This window comes from Brachyhypopomus gauderio, chromosome 2 (genome assembly GCF_052324685.1).
Source record: "Brachyhypopomus gauderio isolate BG-103 chromosome 2, BGAUD_0.2, whole genome shotgun sequence".
NCBI classification, from domain to species: Eukaryota; Metazoa; Chordata; class Actinopteri; order Gymnotiformes; family Hypopomidae; genus Brachyhypopomus; species Brachyhypopomus gauderio.
This window is the reverse complement of record NC_135212.1, coordinates 36,890,004-36,906,309: the sequence shown is the minus strand read 5'-3', so window position 1 is coordinate 36,906,309 and position 16,306 is coordinate 36,890,004. Positions and strand designations below refer to the sequence as shown.

Sequence of the window (16,306 nt, the reverse complement as noted above, 5' to 3'; positions counted from 1 at the left end):
AATGGCGTGGTGGTGTCGTACGAGTGTGATATGAAAATGGCGTCGTGGTGTTGTATAGGTGTGGTGTGAGAATGGCGTGGTGGTGTCGTACGAGTGTGATATGAAAATGGTGTGGTGGTGTTGTATAGGTGTGGTGTGAGAATGGCGTGGTGGTGTCGTACGAGTGTGATATGAAAATGGCGTGGTGGTGTTGTATAGGTGTGGTGTGAGAATGGCGTGGTGGTGTCGTACGAGTGTGATATGAAAATGACGTGGTGGTGTTGTATAGGTGTGGTGTGAGAATGGCGTGGTGGTGTCGTACGAGTGTGATATGAGAATGGTGTGGTGGTGTTGTATAGGTGTGGTGTGAGAATGGCGTGGTGGTGTTGTATAGGTGTGGTGTGAGAATGGCGTGGTGGTGTCGTACGAGTGTGATATGAGAATGGTGTGGTGGTGTTGTATAGGTGTGGTGTGAGAATGGCGTGGTGGTGTCGTACGAGTGTGATATGAGAATGGTGTGGTGGTGTTGTATAGGTGTGGTGTAAGAATGGCGTGGTGGTGTTGTATAGGTGTGGTGTGAGAATGGCGTGGTGGTGTCGTACGAGTGTGATATGAGAATGGCGTGGTGGTGTTGTATAGGTGTGGTGTGAGAATGGCGTGGTGGTGTCGTACGAGTGTGATATGAGAATGGCGTGGTGGTGTTGTATAGGTGTGGTGTGAGAATGGTGTGGTGGTGTCGTACGAGTGTGATATGAGAATGGCGTGGTGGTGTTGTATAGGTGTGGTGTGAGAATGGCGTGGTGGTGTCGTACGAGTGTGATATGAGAATGGTGTGGTGGTGTTGTATAGGTGTGGTGTGAGAATGGCATGGTGGTGTTGTATAGGTGTGGTGTGAGAATGGCGTGGTGGTGTCGTACGAGTGTGATATGAGAATGGTGTGGTGGTGTTGTATAGGTGTGGTGTGAGAATGGCGTGGTGGTGTTGTATAGGTGTGGTGTGAGAATGGCGTGGTGGTGTCGTACGAGTGTGATATGAGAATGGTGTGGTGGTGTTGTATAGGTGTGGTGTGAGAATGGCGTGGTGGTGTCGTACGAGTGTGATATGAGAATGGTGTGGTGGTGTTGTATAGGTGTGGTGTAAGAATGGCGTGGTGGTGTTGTATAGGTGTGGTGTGAGAATGGCGTGGTGGTGTCGTACGAGTGTGATATGAGAATGGCGTGGTGGTGTTGTATAGGTGTGGTGTGAGAATGGCGTGGTGGTGTCGTACGAGTGTGATATGAGAATGGTGTGGTGGTGTTGTATAGGTGTGGTGTGAGAATGGCGTGGTGGTGTCGTACGAGTGTGATATGAGAATGGTGTGGTGGTGTTGTATAGGTGTGGTCTGAGAATGGCGTGGTGGTGTTGTATAGGTGTGGTGTGAGAATGGCGTGGTGGTGTCGTACGAGTGTGATATGAGAATGGTGTGGTGGTGTTGTATAGGTGTGGTGTGAGAATGGCGTGGTGGTGTTGTATAGGTGTGGTGTGAGAATGGCGTGGTGGTGTTGTATAGGTGTGGTGTGAGAATGGTGTGGTGGTGTTGTATAGGTGTGGTGTGAGAATGGCGTGGTGGTGTCGTTTTCCTATGAAAATGGTGTTAGCTACCTGTTCACAGAGATGCTGTTCTGCATCTCCCTGTCTCTGTGCTGCTCAGAGGTATTTTATGCCCTCTTGGTTGAGCTGGACTCACAGACATGAGGCTGGCACATTAAGTCCAGTGACTATCGTAAATTTTTCGGAAGTGAGAACAGAAGTGAGGGTTGCCTCTTGTGCATTGATTGATACATCACAGGTGGCCGTTAGCTCATCTAAGGAAGACTGACCTGTCACCACTGTCAGAGCAGGAGACAGACATCCCTACGCCTCTGTTCTCTCATTGCGTAAGGGTGATAATAGTAAGATTAGCTTTATGCCCCAGGACATTCCTTTTCCTGATACAAGCGTGCTCCCTCTTCAGAGTGTGAAAGCCTATATTAACCAGGTGCTGTCACAGGACACAGGACAATCACAGGAGAATCAGGACAGTTGCAGCAACTTCATCTCTCCTTGCACATGTGTGAGACACTAGCAGGGTGTATTCCCATCATCCCACACTAAAGACACCATGGACACACTCTCGGGAGCCAAACACCAGCCATCTATGCACTAGAGCAGTGGAACAGATTCTTGTTAGAGCAGAATGAAGACTTCTAGACACCCACTGGTCTGTTCCAATGGAACCTTATACCATTTGCCAATAGTGTGGTCACCTAAGTATTAATAAATTCAAATCAGCAGGCGTACCACAAGGCTCAACTATCTCACCAGTTCTGTTTACACTGCACAGATAATGGTAGGAGTTCTCACATGGAGATGCTGTACATAGAGCAGAAGCAGTTTTAATGACTTAGTTCCAATTTGAGTCCTGACAGAAGAAATCAGTCTGATTAAATATTATATCAGGGCAAATAAATTGCATATATCAATATTATATTGATTAATATCTATTGCATATATCAATATTATGTCAGTGTTTAGTGCTGAAGAATGTCACAGCACTCAGTATGTTCCCTTTTATACATTTCCATATTTCCTATGTTGTTTTTTTTTTTTATCGTTAGCATATTCATGGCTGTACTTTCATATATTCAGACAATGTTCAAATACTTATTTTGTCACATAATGGAATGTGCCATTTGCCTTTCTCTCCTACAGCAAACACTACTCTTCCCAGGAGGACGTCGCCCTCATGAGGCTAGAAGTTGAAGGTGCATTTCATTTTCAAGAACAGAATAACATTGAAAAATGTTTTGAGAAAGAGCCACACACAATACATTTTTTGTGAAGCCATTTTAATAAATAATGAAATATATTTACTTTCTGAAACATAGATTGTGGATCCATATTTGGCATAGAGTGTTTGGCGTGGATGCAGTGTTAATGATGGCGATAGGAGACTCTTGAGGTATGTTTGTGTCCGTGCTGTGAGTATACCACCCAGCAGTCTTTACTGCAGAAATCATTCCTCAACACACTCACCTGCCCCTTTACCACAAATCCAGAAGGCATTTTACAGTATAGAGGACAGTCTATTCTTACAATTTTACATTCATACAATAAGAGCTCAAAACAAGACTCAATGATTTAAATCAAATAATCTAGGTCATAATGACACTGAAAATAAACTTTGAGCGACAAAATGAAGATTTGTGGGTAAATTTGTCCAATACACCTCAACTGAAATGTGTAGAAACTTGATTCATTACCGCTGAACTGGGTATAGCGAGCAGTCTTCACTCCAGAGACACTCACCGCCTGGGTCAAACCTCTCTCTGTATCCACACTGGCTGAACTAGGCTAGGACCAGGAGACTAAACTGAAGTGCTGGTGCAGAAAGTCAAGCTAAGAACACTGGTTAGAGTTAACAGACCAGTTTACCAATACATCACTGCCCATTTAGCATACAACAAATCACCTAGAAATGTAATGTAACGATTCAGTGTGCTACGACCCTAGAATAGATTAGTACAATAAGGTTTTAAAAGTGACTAGTCGAAATATGTCCATCACAGCAGTTGAAAAGCACTGTAGCATGTTGCCCACAGAGGAAATCCCCAGGAATACACAGGAAAAATTTCCGAATGCTTCCAGCTGGTCTGTGATGGCCTCAGTGGACACTGTGAGTGCAAGACAGAAACTCTAAATTGCACATGAAAGGCACTAAAATGACTACAAAGAGAAATGAAGACTCCTAACCAGTCTCCATATTTAAAACACACTTAATGCTAGATTTCCAGGAAAGCATTGTGCAGAGTTCTACCTCTGAAGTAATTTTCAGTTCAGGATCTCCCCAGACATAGTCCAAAACTAGAAAGAACTTCTCCCAGAAACATGGCCTCCGTGTTTGTAATAAGCACTACTGCTCCTCCCATTACACCCCCACCCCCCCACCCCCACCTGCAACTGCTCACCTGGTCATTTATTAGAGTACGTGATGCTGTTGAACATATACAGACACTCTTACACTCCAAACCATACAGAGGCTGAGACACAGACGTCATTAGCACGTGAAACCCCTCCAACGCTGCCAGGAACATTGTTGTTTATGCAGTGGCATGCATTAACTTTTGGCACATGGTTACAGCTTCAAGAAACAAGAACCTGAGTGAGTTGGTCCAATAACACATCTGTCGGTAAACAGGGAGGGTGACTTGTCCAAAGCCACCACAGCACAGCGTTGAGGATCATTTTAAGACAATAGTGGCACTCTGAACATTATCTCTTGTACAATGACAAATCCTAACGCTTAAATTCATTTTGAAAATTGGGCCCAGTTACAGTGGTTTTGAGTCATTTCTTTAAGACATTATTCACAGGCCCTGCTCTTCTCCTATGTGCTGTCTAAGCATAGAGAGTGGTGATTGTATCGAGAGGGTCACTAATAAATTGACAGGTTGCAGTGGCAGTGGGTGGCCACTAGCAGGCGCACTTGCTCTTGTCCTGCGTCGGTGGTTCAACCATTTCGCTCCCACTGTGGCCGTTGGAGCGCAAGGTGCCATCAGGTATCCAGGCGCGGTCCACACACCTCTCCATCCGCTTCATGATCAAATCCAGCAGAACCTCCACCGCACTACCCACGTTCTCACCGTTGGCCGCACTGGTCTCGAAGTACGGGACCCTGGGAGATGGGACGAGAGTGTTAGGTGGTAGACAGGACTCCCGCATGTGTGTCAGAAAGGAGAAGAGATGACAGAACAATGGTGTGGCGTCAGTGTCTCTCAACGCCTCACTCATACTCATTTACATTTACGGCATTTGGCAGACGCCCTTATCCAGAGTGACTTACATTTTTATCTCATTTTTATACAAGTGAGCAATTGAGGGTTAAGGGCCTTGCTCAGGGGAACCTCAGTCATGGCCTCAGGTCTGGGACTCAAACCCGGGACCTTCCGGTCACAAGACCAGTTCCCTAACCACCAGGCCATGACTGCCCACATGCCACATACACCTTACTCATAAAAAAAAAAAAAAAACATATTTCTTAAGTCATTATATAAGGTGAAGAGGGAGAGGGAGAGGGAGAGGGAGAGAGAGAGAGAGAGAGGTGGGGCACTTGCTCCTCGCAAAGCAAACAGCGAATGTCAATAAGGTCAACAGTTAGTATGGTTAGTAATACTTATGAGTCACATCCTGGCAGCAGTTAACAAATTATGACAAAACTCCAGTGAGAGGCAAGTACACGGAGGAAGAGACCACTTTGATGATGCTAACGATTACAAAAACAACTGTTTTGAGATCTCAAGACACTTTTTTAAAACCACATAGCAAAATGAAAACAAATCCCCTATATGAATATGCAAATACTACTCTTAGCCGAGATATGAATATGTAAATATTACATGTGTAGATGGATGATAGTGAGCTCATTACTTCATACAGGCATCTTTGTTTTCAGAGTGTTTCAACAACACAACAAGTACGTCTACCACACCAGCCAGCTATAAAGCAAACATGTTCATAGGCATTCACGAGTTCACGAGTAATAAAGTATCTATCAATCAATCAATCACCGCCTGTGCTACGTATGTTTTCATGCTAATGTGTTATTTTTCAGCAGTGGCTGGTAAAGTCATTTAGAAAATACAAAATTTTATTTCCAGGTGCCTGGAAACATCTTCACATTAGCCTCTCTAAGTAAGTGTTTCAAGTTAAAACGCCCCTTAAAACATGCACTGTTTTTTTAGAAACACAAGACAATCCCTGGAAAGTTACATGGACCAAATGTGGAATTCTGACAGGATTACGGAATCCAGTCTTCCATCTGTGGAGTGCATAGCTGAGAGGAAGACACCTCGCGTTAACTTGGCAAATATTTATTGTGCAGTCAGGCCGCCCTCTTGGCATTTTAAATTTTCATAAAATGAGCAGGCTGTGGCTTGAACAAACACACTATGACTTCTGCCCTCTGAACAAACTACCCAGCCAGGCATCTCGTCTCCAAAGCAACCAGAGGGTGATGGTGCTAGCATGCTAGCAGCGGTAGAACTGTAGTAGTAACACTCCTGTACTCTGGTTATGTTTGTCTGGCTGGAGTCACTATCTAGCTTTCGTTTAGACTTTATAACGTACTGCTGAATAACTAATACCAGTGAATTAGTCCGTAAATCCAATGGAACCATGCAAATGTAAATTTCACACTCCGTAGTGCTCACCGCTGACATGGCATGGCGGCAGCCTTACCCATATTTCGTGGCTAGCTCTCGAGCCTCCTCCTCGCTCACAGCTCTTTGGTCCTCCAGATCACACTTGTTCCCGCACAGCACAATGTCAGGGTTCTCGCAGTATGCGTGCATCTGTAGTTGGCCTGCACAAACGCAGCAAAGGAACCACGTTCAGACGACCTCAAGGGTACTCACAGGTACTGTGCCAGTCTACACTACGTATCCCGATAAAGCCGTTCAGTTCAACATATCAACTGTACTGACCAAATTACATTCTTCAAATGTATCAAACTATATTATACAGTACAAAAAAGCTGGTGCCTGTCTAATGGAGTGAGACTGTGGGTGGAGGTCTGGCAAACGCACTCATCCAGTTCCTAACGTTGAGAAAGCTCTGCTCATTAGTCAAATCGAAGAGCAACAGGAAGCCCATAGCATCTCTGAAGAACGCCGTCGTCAAACTCCTGAACCTGCAACGACATGGAGAGCAGCATCTCAAAGGGACAGCAGTCACAAAAACCAGTTTAACCAATGGGAATCAGGCTGCTAGTAAAGACAACAGAGCACATTTGCATACAGAGTGCATTTCCACACAGGCCTGAAGTCTAAAAACCTTCTCAGTGAGTGATGAACTCTTCTCTTACCCTGTTAGCATAACCTTTCCCAGTACACAACAAACTGTGAAACAAGATTAAACATGCCACACTAACACACAGATATAACCAAAATACAAATGGTCAGTTTTATCCCATTACTGTAGGAATCTCTTGAGGTAAAACACCATTTGTTGCCCCCCTTGGAGGAACACCAGATCCTGCATCCCCCACATGACCATCCAACCACTCCTACACTACACTACAATCTAGAGCAGGGGCGGCCAACACATCAGAGACCAAGAGCCATTTATTTTTCTGTGTTACAGCCACGTCATACACATGGGTACGCTTGAACCCCTCTCCCTCTCCCTGGTGGTTAGGGAACCAGGGTTCGATTCCCAGGCCTGAAGCCATGACTGAGGTGCCCTTGAGGCAGGGACCTACTTGTATCCCCAGGTCCCGGGTTAGGGCTGCCTACTCTGTTAAAAAATGTTCTCTGTTCATCTTCATATGTGCTGTGCAGTTCTTTCCCTGCCATTTTGAGAGCAAACTTGACACAAATTGTTTATTGAAATTATGTTGTCCTGACTGGGAAGCTTGGCGGTGTTTTCATCTCACGCACATGACGAACATACTGGGGTGAACTCAAGCTAAGCGAACTGCACATTAAAAAAACAAACACAAACTTCCATATAAACACAAGGCGTGTTTGTTTCAGGACTTTGGCAGGGTTGGAGGAGGTGGGCCACGGCACGGCGAGGTTGCTCATGCATGCGTGCACACACACTACAAGCTCTCTACGATCATCCCCATTACTGTTAACCTCAGCTAATCAAGACTCCCATGACTATTTAAAGACTCAAGACAGATGTGGTACAGAACGGTTAGAACTACACAATTCTAGTCTTCCAGAAACGGGCATTCCCAGGTGGGTATTATATGCCTCATATGTAATCCCACAAGGTGTGCGTGCGTGTGTGTGTGTGTGTGTGTCTCCTTACCTCTCCTGACCTGCCGTGTCCCACAGCTGAATGTGAATCCTTTGCCCCCTGACTGCTGCACCATCAGAGCTGCTGGACTTGTAGACCTGATGGAGACATCAATGTCACTTCAACGTCAGCTGTGAGGACAGTGGCACTGAGGCAACTGTCTACATGTATAACAGCAGTGTGTCACAGTTAATAATTACTCAAACCTGACAGCAACCAGTCAGCATTATCTCATATCCCCTAATTAAACGATTATTAGCATTTACTTGTGTTAGCCATGTTAGTAGCATTTTAGTCAAATCAGTCTCCTTTAATTAAGTTCAAAATCTCTCATGGGTTGTAGTGGAGTCAATGCTACTACTTCAATTAACTCCACAAACGTACTGTATTCTTTGTCTCCTGGTCTGATAATGTTATCTGACCAGGACGTGAAAGAATGTTGATCCACTGTCCAGTAATGATCCATTATGTGTGTGTTGCTATGATTCAGGGGTTTATCTGATGTGAATGGAAGCCTAACTGCACCCGATTCTGAATGTCCCGTTTGGGTTTGCTTTATAGGAACAGTCTGTTTGCTCTGTAGGAGTGAACTCTGTTCTCAGAGGAGCTGCTGGTGTTTGATGGGAGGGGTCCAAACACTTCATCTTTTTATTGTGCTTTTCTTTGTTGGTTCACTGAAACACCTCCCGAAGAAGACTGAAATAGGTGAATGCTCATGGGCTCATAGGTGCACAGTGCAGTCTGTGGTACATGGGTCAGTTACAGCCCATTCTTCTGCATCTTTTATAAGCATTTCCAGGTTCTTTGTTTTAAAAGCTCAGGACCGTGCTGCAGGACCTCTTCCTGGGTTTCTCACACTCCAGCGGTCTGCTGAAGCGTGAACGGAGAGGATGTTGGGTGAACTAAACAAAGCTGCTGTGACTGTCTGTTATTTCACAGTCCAGCTTCCATGCCTGAGGCAGACGGGAACAAAATGTCCACTCCAGCAGGCTCTGGAAAGTACCCGGAGGAACTGATTTTACAGTGTTATGGGTGGTGTTGTCAGAGGTGTTCTAACGAAGCCATCCAAGAACACGAACGCACACAGTGTAGACTGGCCACCGCCTTACTTTTGGTTTAATGTAAAAATCTTGCTCTGGTATTCCGAGTTACTGAACACTCACCACACGCTTTTCTCTGAAGTCTATGCCCACTGTGGTGATGAACTTGGAGTTGAACTTGCCATCTGTGTACTGGTACAAGAAGCTAGTTTTCCCCACACCAGAGTCCCCCAGTGCCAGGAACTTGATGAGGTAATCATAGTCCCCATCAGACATAATGAGAGCTGCTTGTTGACCTAAGAAACACGCACGCACGCACGCGCGCACACACACACACAACATTTATCATGTAATGATGACACCTCTTTTTTAAACTTTATTGTACAAGTTTGTTATTTGCTCTAGATAAATAAACAAACAATCTCACTGCAGCATTTCTGAATGTTAAAGGAAAAGATCTTATTATCTCTACATGGAAAGTTTGTGTTTTTATGGAAACCAAAACTGTTTCAAAACCTTCAAAACCTACTGAACTGCAGTGAAGTTCTGATGGATGGTGAGAACAGTTCTGCCTGTCTAATGTGGATAATGCTTTATGTTGCAAACACAAGGTCATAAAATGAATTCATACAGAGATGGACAGTTTAATGACTTGATTGGCTAATGCTTTATTATCTGATAACTGCAGCAACATATCCAGCTAACAGCCACTGAACCAACTGGATCAAAGCAATTCCACAGAATGCAGTTCTAATTCCTTCACTGTGGTTGTGGTGCAAACATGCAAAAAGGCAAAACGTGTATGAAAGACTGTGGCAACAGGAAACATAGCAGCTCAATTGGCACAGAAAGAACATTTCAGACATTTGACAGTGCGTTTTGTTCCGCTGCATGGCCATAGCAGAGATGCATGAGGAGATTACCAATCCCACAGTACACCTGGCCTGGTTCACGGTGCACGGAACTCCTCTGGACACGGTGATACTGCGCTTGGACTTCAGAGCTGTGCACTAGCAGAGCATTTAATGGAAGTGTTTACATGAGCACACCATCCAAATGCACACCAACACGGCTTTGTTAATGAGGTGTAACAAACACCACCACCACAACACCACCGCCAACACCAACACCCACTTCACCAACACCAACAACAACCCCCCACTTCAACACCTCCACCCCAAACGGACAACATGAGTCTTCATCAACAAACCCCACCCTAGAAAAAAATTCCACAGTCCACAAATCCCGGGTTTTGAATTACAACCAGCAGAGCTAAGTATTTAGCACTGGCTGGGTACACCCTAGAACATCTCTGCATGTTTTGAACTGGTTTTAGGTGGGCCATGTCTGCTTGTTTTCAACTGGTTTTAGGTGGGTCATGTCTCTACTTGTTTTGAACTGGTATTAGGTGGGTCATGTCTCTGCGTGAGGACATATAAACACACACAGAGAGCTGAAGACATGAGCAGGCCTGTCAATGTTCAGCTTGAGAATCAACAGCAAAGGCAGATGAAACACAGGTGATATCGGTTACCTGGACTACCATCACACACTTACTGGGAGTTACAACTACAATTTGACATCAAGGCCTCATGCTCTTGCCTGGAAAAGCTCGGGAACAGCCGGGAACACGTCGCCCGCTCACAGAGAGAGTCAACAGACGGGCAGCAGAACTCCCAGAGTGTGTGGTCCAATCCCCAGACACAGGAGCCATGAGGAATAGTCATATGACCATGACAGGAATGGGAACTCACACAAACCCTGAATTACAACTGCCCAACACTGCTAAAACCTGCTTTAGACCATAAGCTGCTTAGAAGCTGGGGTTACATCTACACACGCACGCATGCACAAACAGCAGTCATATCAGACTTCTCAAAGCCATTTACATACAATGAAATCTGAACTGATCTTAGATCAAACATTTTCATTTTTAATGCAATTAGTCCAATGGACCGGCACCAGGACACATTCTGGTGCCGAGAGGAAGACCTGATCAGCAGGACGTTTGCTCGGTCTACTGGCAGAACTTGGCTTGGTAATCCCACTACAGACTAGTGTGGTTGCTGCAGTTCAGGTACCTCTGGACCAGGTGCTGTGACAAGTCTGATTTTGTGTTCACGGTCTCGCCTGCTGTGCATGGCCCCCAACGGTGAACATGAGCTGGCAAGAGCACAATCATGATCCCGATTCACTACATAGATGAGACAGTTGCAGAAGGGGTTGCTCAGAGGTCGTGACAGTGGTGAGTGGATTCAGCTCAGGGTGATGTGAAACTGGCAGAGTGATACCCAGAAACCTCTTCTCGTGATGTGGGTTCTGATAAGGAAGGAAGGCTGACTGAGTGTGGAGTTCACCAAGAGCATCACAGCTGTCAGCAGTGGTCCTCACCAAACAAGAAGCAACAAGTCATGTGATCTGTGGTGTCTGCGAAGACTGACCGAGTAAGAAACCATGTAGCAGGCCATGATAAGGCTGGGAGGACATCGCTTCCTGCCACATCTCTGCTCTGGGAAGGAAATGCTACTGCCGATTACCATCACAAATTAAATGAATCTCTTGAACAAATCAAATGCAGATCTAAGTGCTAAATGCTAAAATAAAAACAGGCAAAGCTTTGTTTGTAAGCTGTTGATTTGGTACAACGAGACACTGGACACTTTAGGCTTTAGGTGTTACGATACCCATATTCTGAGTTGGGGACACAGGTCTAAACATTCGGCTTTAGGTGTTATCATAAGCATATTCTGACTCCTGCTTCACAAATCTTCTGACAGAGCTCCCTCTTATCTTCTCGGTTATTTGTTTACAGTTGAGCCGGTTAAACTGCACACAGTGTTTATCAGAGGTACTGAGTAATCTTCTGTGGATTACTAGTACTGATTTTTCATGTTCTTCTGTGGCAGGGCATGGATGCTGCTGCAGTATCCCTGCTCCTGTGTTCACATCACCATTCACTCAGATGGAGGAAGCCACACAGCGACTCCACCGCACATGCTCAGAGTGGCGTTGTTGAAACAGCCAGTCCCCAGACTGATGAGGCTGGTTGTTCAGATAGGCTGATAAAAGGCAAAGCGGAAGTGCTGGTCAGCTTGGCACTTGTGTAGTTATATATAGGGGTTAGTCATAGACATTTCTTGACTCCGTTGACCCAGCGACCTTGCCAATATGTGCATATGCATAAGTGCTCGTCTCTCTCTGGAGCCGCCAAAGCCACACAAACTGACATCCTGGACATGTGTTTTGGTTATGCCCTGCGCCGCTACGAGACAGTGGGGCTAATGGTGGCTTGATCCCATACAGAATGGTTTGATTTAAAGTATATTTAAGTCTAACCCAGCAGCCCCATCAGTGGAGCTATAGGCACAGGTGGGTAAAGGGGCTTTAAAACTCTCTTGTTCAAACACTGGACACTTTTCTTGGGTTACAAACACTGCAGTCTACAGCACACCAAGTTTGTTTTCCCCAACCAAGAGCAACTCATGATCTCCCTTTAGAGCCTCAGGCAGCCAGTGTGGTGCAAGGCGATGTCTAAAGCCGGACGGCCCTGTCATCACACCTTCCTGGTGGAGACAGACGGAGGAGGCTGGGGGGAGTGACCAGTGGTCATGTATTGGGGGAGGCAGTACCAGTGGGCGGACCTTATGCAGATACCACTGAAAGTCTTGTGGTGGAAATTTGATGATTTCCATTTAGGTCAGGCTTTCTTAGTATATATTAAACACATTAGATATAGATGTTAGAGATCTTTTACATATACGTGTGTTAATCATGACACTGAAGCCATTCTCATAGCTTCAGTAGGCCTCAGATGTGTTTGTGTGCTCCCTGGACGGCCTCAGCTCAGTCCTAATCTGATGTTCCTCTGGTGTTCCTAAACTGACCTTGCTGGAGACGCCTAATCTCCACTTGGAAAGGACTACGGCGACATCCAGTCTGTCACGACATCACGAGGATGCTGAGCGTGGAGGGGACATGCATCATATGCATCTGTCAAATCAGTGTTAATTATGTCATGTATTGTACAATCACATTTGGTTGATCATCTCATGTTCACCTCGTGGACACCGTGTGTATTGATGATTAAAAGTATAAAAGATGAGAGTTCGGATTGGGGAATTAGCTCTCTGCAACGGACACCTTGTGTGTGTGTGTAACTGAGATCTCTGGGTTAATCCATGCTTTGTTAAAATAAATCATTGTACTTTATTATCTAACCCAACTGCTTCTGACTTTTATTGTGCTCACCATTTAAGGGTTTCAGAATTTCTAACACAGCCTAACAAATGCAGTGGCACTTCCTGCCACTCTGGGTGAGGTGCACAGCCCCACCCACTCTAGATGATGTTGAAACACACTGATTAATGTAACAACAGAGCAGTTAAGAATCTCATTACTGGTGTACAAGCAACATGCCTTCAGCAGTACTTACTGAGCCTTTCATGCACTAAGGAGTCATTCTTAAGTGTTCTGTTACTCCCTTCTTAATAAAACACATGTGCATACTGAGTCCTGTTTGAAAATGTAAAAAATAAAAAATAGAATTAAATGGTAAATTTTTGGATTGTGAAGGAAGGGCATCTCTTCATCTGGTGACCGTCGACTGACAGACTAAACTACACAATGTTCTTTAATAAACTGCTGATGTGTTAGAACTAACCACTGAAAGTTGTTGGGTGTCCTTTCACACAGATCTTGGATCAGTTCGCCGAGCTCAATCCTAATTTATATCATAGCAAGAGCCTGTTCTTAGACCAGTAGAAGAAAGGTGTGGCTTTCACAAACACTCAAGAAAAACTGTAGAAGCTGCATTTTCTGGGCTGTAATTTGCTTAGGAGTGGATAATGTGTTGGCAGCCACTCCTCCTGGGCCCTGACACACCAAGTGTTCTCCTCTAATACCCCTCAGCTGGCCCTCATGTGCTCTGGGAGCTACATCATGTGACGGCCGACGCTGACCCACCCGGGCACCCTGGGTTGCAGCCACAGCAGATCAACAAACTCCTTTCCATCTGTGGCCCAAAGCAAGAAGTAGACAAAGTACAGTATAGCTGCCGAGACACGGAGCAGAGCTCCTTTAATGTTCATTCTGATTACATGCACACTAGGAGCAAGCCCTACGTGGTGTGTTAAAACATCTCCCAGTACTCAAAACGACAATGGGCTGAGCAAGGATCAGACTGGACTGAGAGCTGTGACTGTCCATCATTAAAATCAGCAGCTCTGAGCCGTGAAGACAATAAGGCTCTGTAGTCAACAGACGCACGAGGGCTTCTCTACTGCTAGGCTCATAAACATGCGGGAGGTTTTAAACGCGGCACTGCTACCCTTTACAATACAGCACAGACGCTAGTAAACGTCGGCATGTCTTCAGATCGCCTATTCCAATAATCAGCGATATTAACCAGAAATGTTCAGCGATATTAGTGATGCCCATGCTCTGCAAATTGCATGTTTTACAATCAAAAATAACATTTGTAAATTTTAGCCATCAACAACCTGAAGACATTTAAACTACAAGACCATCGTTAAAATTTTGCATCGCACCCAGAATTACACAATTCCTTAGGTTGTGTGATGGTGTCATCTTAATTTTCCAGGAGCGAGACAGAGGGCCTACACTGTAGAGAACAGGTCCGGGGCACGTGCGAGCCCACATCACAAACCCAGATGCAGAACTCCATATGTCACCAGCCGAACCACGCGTAACTCCTGGTACCCAACGCGAGCGCCCAGAAGAGGAAACCAGAGAGAAAGCCACGTGTCTTATGATGAAACACGACCGTGCTCAAGAACACACCTGTACACGAAAAACCTACTGTAACATTTTACTGTGCGAAACATTGTAAACGAACTGGAGTCCATAAATATGACAAATACAAATGAACCGAACTAAGAATTTGCAACATGCAGTTACTCCATATAGCTATGTATCTTAAAACACTCGTTAGTAAAGTAAGCCAATATGTCTATAAAATGTGCGTAGATTAGATCCAACGGTTGCGGACAGAAGTGTTGGTTTGCGCTAACCCATCAATCCAGCAGGAGATTGCAACACGAACGATGTGAAGTAAACCAACAAGTTGTAACAAGTTAACTAACTTACCAGGCGGCTACCTGAGCTTCACTTAATCGAGGTTTGTGGCGGAAATGCGTTCTCCAAAATAAAACTATTTGGCTGCACTTCGGATGTAAATAACAAATAGTGACTTCGAGCTACTTTCTCCTTGATCAAATTTACTCAGTCTCTCGCGTCTCTACATTTAACGCTGCAACGGAAAACGTCTTTATGATTGTGGACTGACGCAGACACTTCCCGTGCTGGCCGCCGCAGCCCCTCCCGCCGCTCAGGACGCGGAGCCGCGCACGGAGCCGCGCAGTGTACACGGAGACGTGCGTGTCGGGGAACAGCGCTGAAATATGCACGTTACGTGTACTTTCGTTGTTCTTCGTGTTTTTATTAACTTCACAAACAAAACAAACAACTCATTACAGAATTACAATATGGTGTATATCGCTATTACAAGGCAAGACTAAGCAGAAAAAGGGGGTTGTCTTCACCCGTTACATTCTCAGAGCAACTTGTAAAGGAGTTTCTTACGCCACCTTCTGGAGAAATTCTGTAAAAGCTATAATAAAAGTCCCCAGGATATAAAATTAGTGCTGTTTATACCAGACTGTATCTGGGTGTACTTTGGCTGGATAACCGTCAATCCGTGTATTCAGAGCTTGACAAAGTGGAAGATATATTCTGCACTTATACTCGTTTGGTCAACCCAATGATCTAGTGACACCACCCCACACTCCCCAGAGTTCATGCTCAGACTTCTTTTGACTTGGTTGCTTGTTTAATACTCTCTTGTTCGTCGGTAATCTGTCCTTTAGTTTCAGAACGAATGTCCCGCTCTGGTGGGTCGCTTGTTCGTTCTCTGGGAGTCACAAACACAGGTTTGTAGATATAAATGCCCCCGCCAACTCCGAGCAGCGTTGCAAATGCAACCTGATGCAGTGGTATCCGCCTCGAAAACATGGCTGACGAATCGCTTTAGTCCTTTACAGAATAAAATTCAGTTTTGACCTAAGCGCTATAAAAAAGAGAGCAGATTTAGATGGTTACATGAATGAGGGAGAAGGGTTTCTCCTGGGTAAGAACTGGAACATGGATGCCAGAATTAGTTACGACTTTTGTCACATTACTGGTACTATGAGCGACGATGAAGTCGTATAAATCCTACTTTTAGCAAGCCAGCTAGTAAACCAAACACAGCCTCTTTAAACTTTAACATCTGGCACGTCTGCATTCACCGTTACCTTATGCAGGCCTACCTCCAGGCTAGCTGAAGAAAGACTGAACTTGTATCCGCTCAAAGGTGAACTCTCCCCGTCTCTGACAGCGCCGTACAGCGGACACCCGTAATATAGTGTAAACATTGTAGCCACATTATATTCCCAGTCTACCATTCTACG

General features: G+C 45.1%; 2 protein-coding genes across 4 annotated transcripts; both read right to left on the bottom strand.

Moving 5' to 3' along the window:
• Positions 1-2,835: 2,835 nt before the first annotated feature.
• On the bottom strand, positions 2,836-16,221 carry rab27a (RAB27A, member RAS oncogene family). Of its 2 annotated transcripts, none has more exons than XM_076995301.1 (6): positions 16,166-16,221; positions 8,964-9,136; positions 7,813-7,898; positions 6,582-6,685; positions 6,235-6,358; positions 2,836-4,672 (listed from the first exon to the last, which is right to left on the bottom strand). In XM_076995301.1, the coding sequence occupies exons 2-6, from the start codon at positions 9,114-9,116 to the stop codon at positions 4,471-4,473; spliced, it is 669 nt and encodes a 222-aa protein (XP_076851416.1). In that variant the 5' UTR covers positions 9,117-9,136; positions 16,166-16,221; the 3' UTR covers positions 2,836-4,470. The 2 variants fall into 2 exon arrangements, with proteins under 2 accessions (XP_076851416.1, XP_076851415.1); XM_076995300.1 differs by lacking the exon at positions 16,166-16,221 and adding an exon at positions 14,946-15,158.
• On the bottom strand, positions 15,272-16,286 carry pigbos1 (PIGB opposite strand 1). Of its 2 annotated transcripts, none has more exons than XM_076995307.1 (2): positions 16,166-16,286; positions 15,272-15,924 (listed from the first exon to the last, which is right to left on the bottom strand). In XM_076995307.1, exon 2 carries the CDS (start codon positions 15,867-15,869, stop codon positions 15,660-15,662), a length of 210 nt encoding a protein of 69 aa, XP_076851422.1. In that variant the 5' UTR covers positions 15,870-15,924; positions 16,166-16,286; the 3' UTR covers positions 15,272-15,659. The 2 variants fall into 2 exon arrangements, with proteins under 2 accessions (XP_076851422.1, XP_076851421.1); XM_076995306.1 differs by having other exon boundaries at positions 16,151-16,262.
• Positions 16,287-16,306: the final 20 nt, after the last annotated feature.

What these genes read in the sequence shown, in the direction of transcription:
- rab27a (XM_076995301.1), bottom strand. Translation starts at nt 9,116, where the DNA reads ATGTCTGATGGGGACTATGATTACCTCATCAAGTTCCTGGCACTGGGG. An exon ending in GACACGGCAGGTCAGGAGAG is followed by an intron (nt 6,686 to 7,812) that starts GTAAGGAGACAC and finishes ATGTCGTTGCAG; the next exon opens with GTTCAGGAGTTTGACGACGG. An exon ending in GAGCTAGCCACGAAATATGG is followed by an intron (nt 4,673 to 6,234) that starts GTAAGGCTGCCG and finishes CCCATCTCCCAG; the next exon opens with GGTCCCGTACTTCGAGACCA.
- pigbos1 (XM_076995307.1), bottom strand. Translation starts at nt 15,869, where the DNA reads ATGTTTTCGAGGCGGATACCACTGCATCAGGTTGCATTTGCAACGCTG.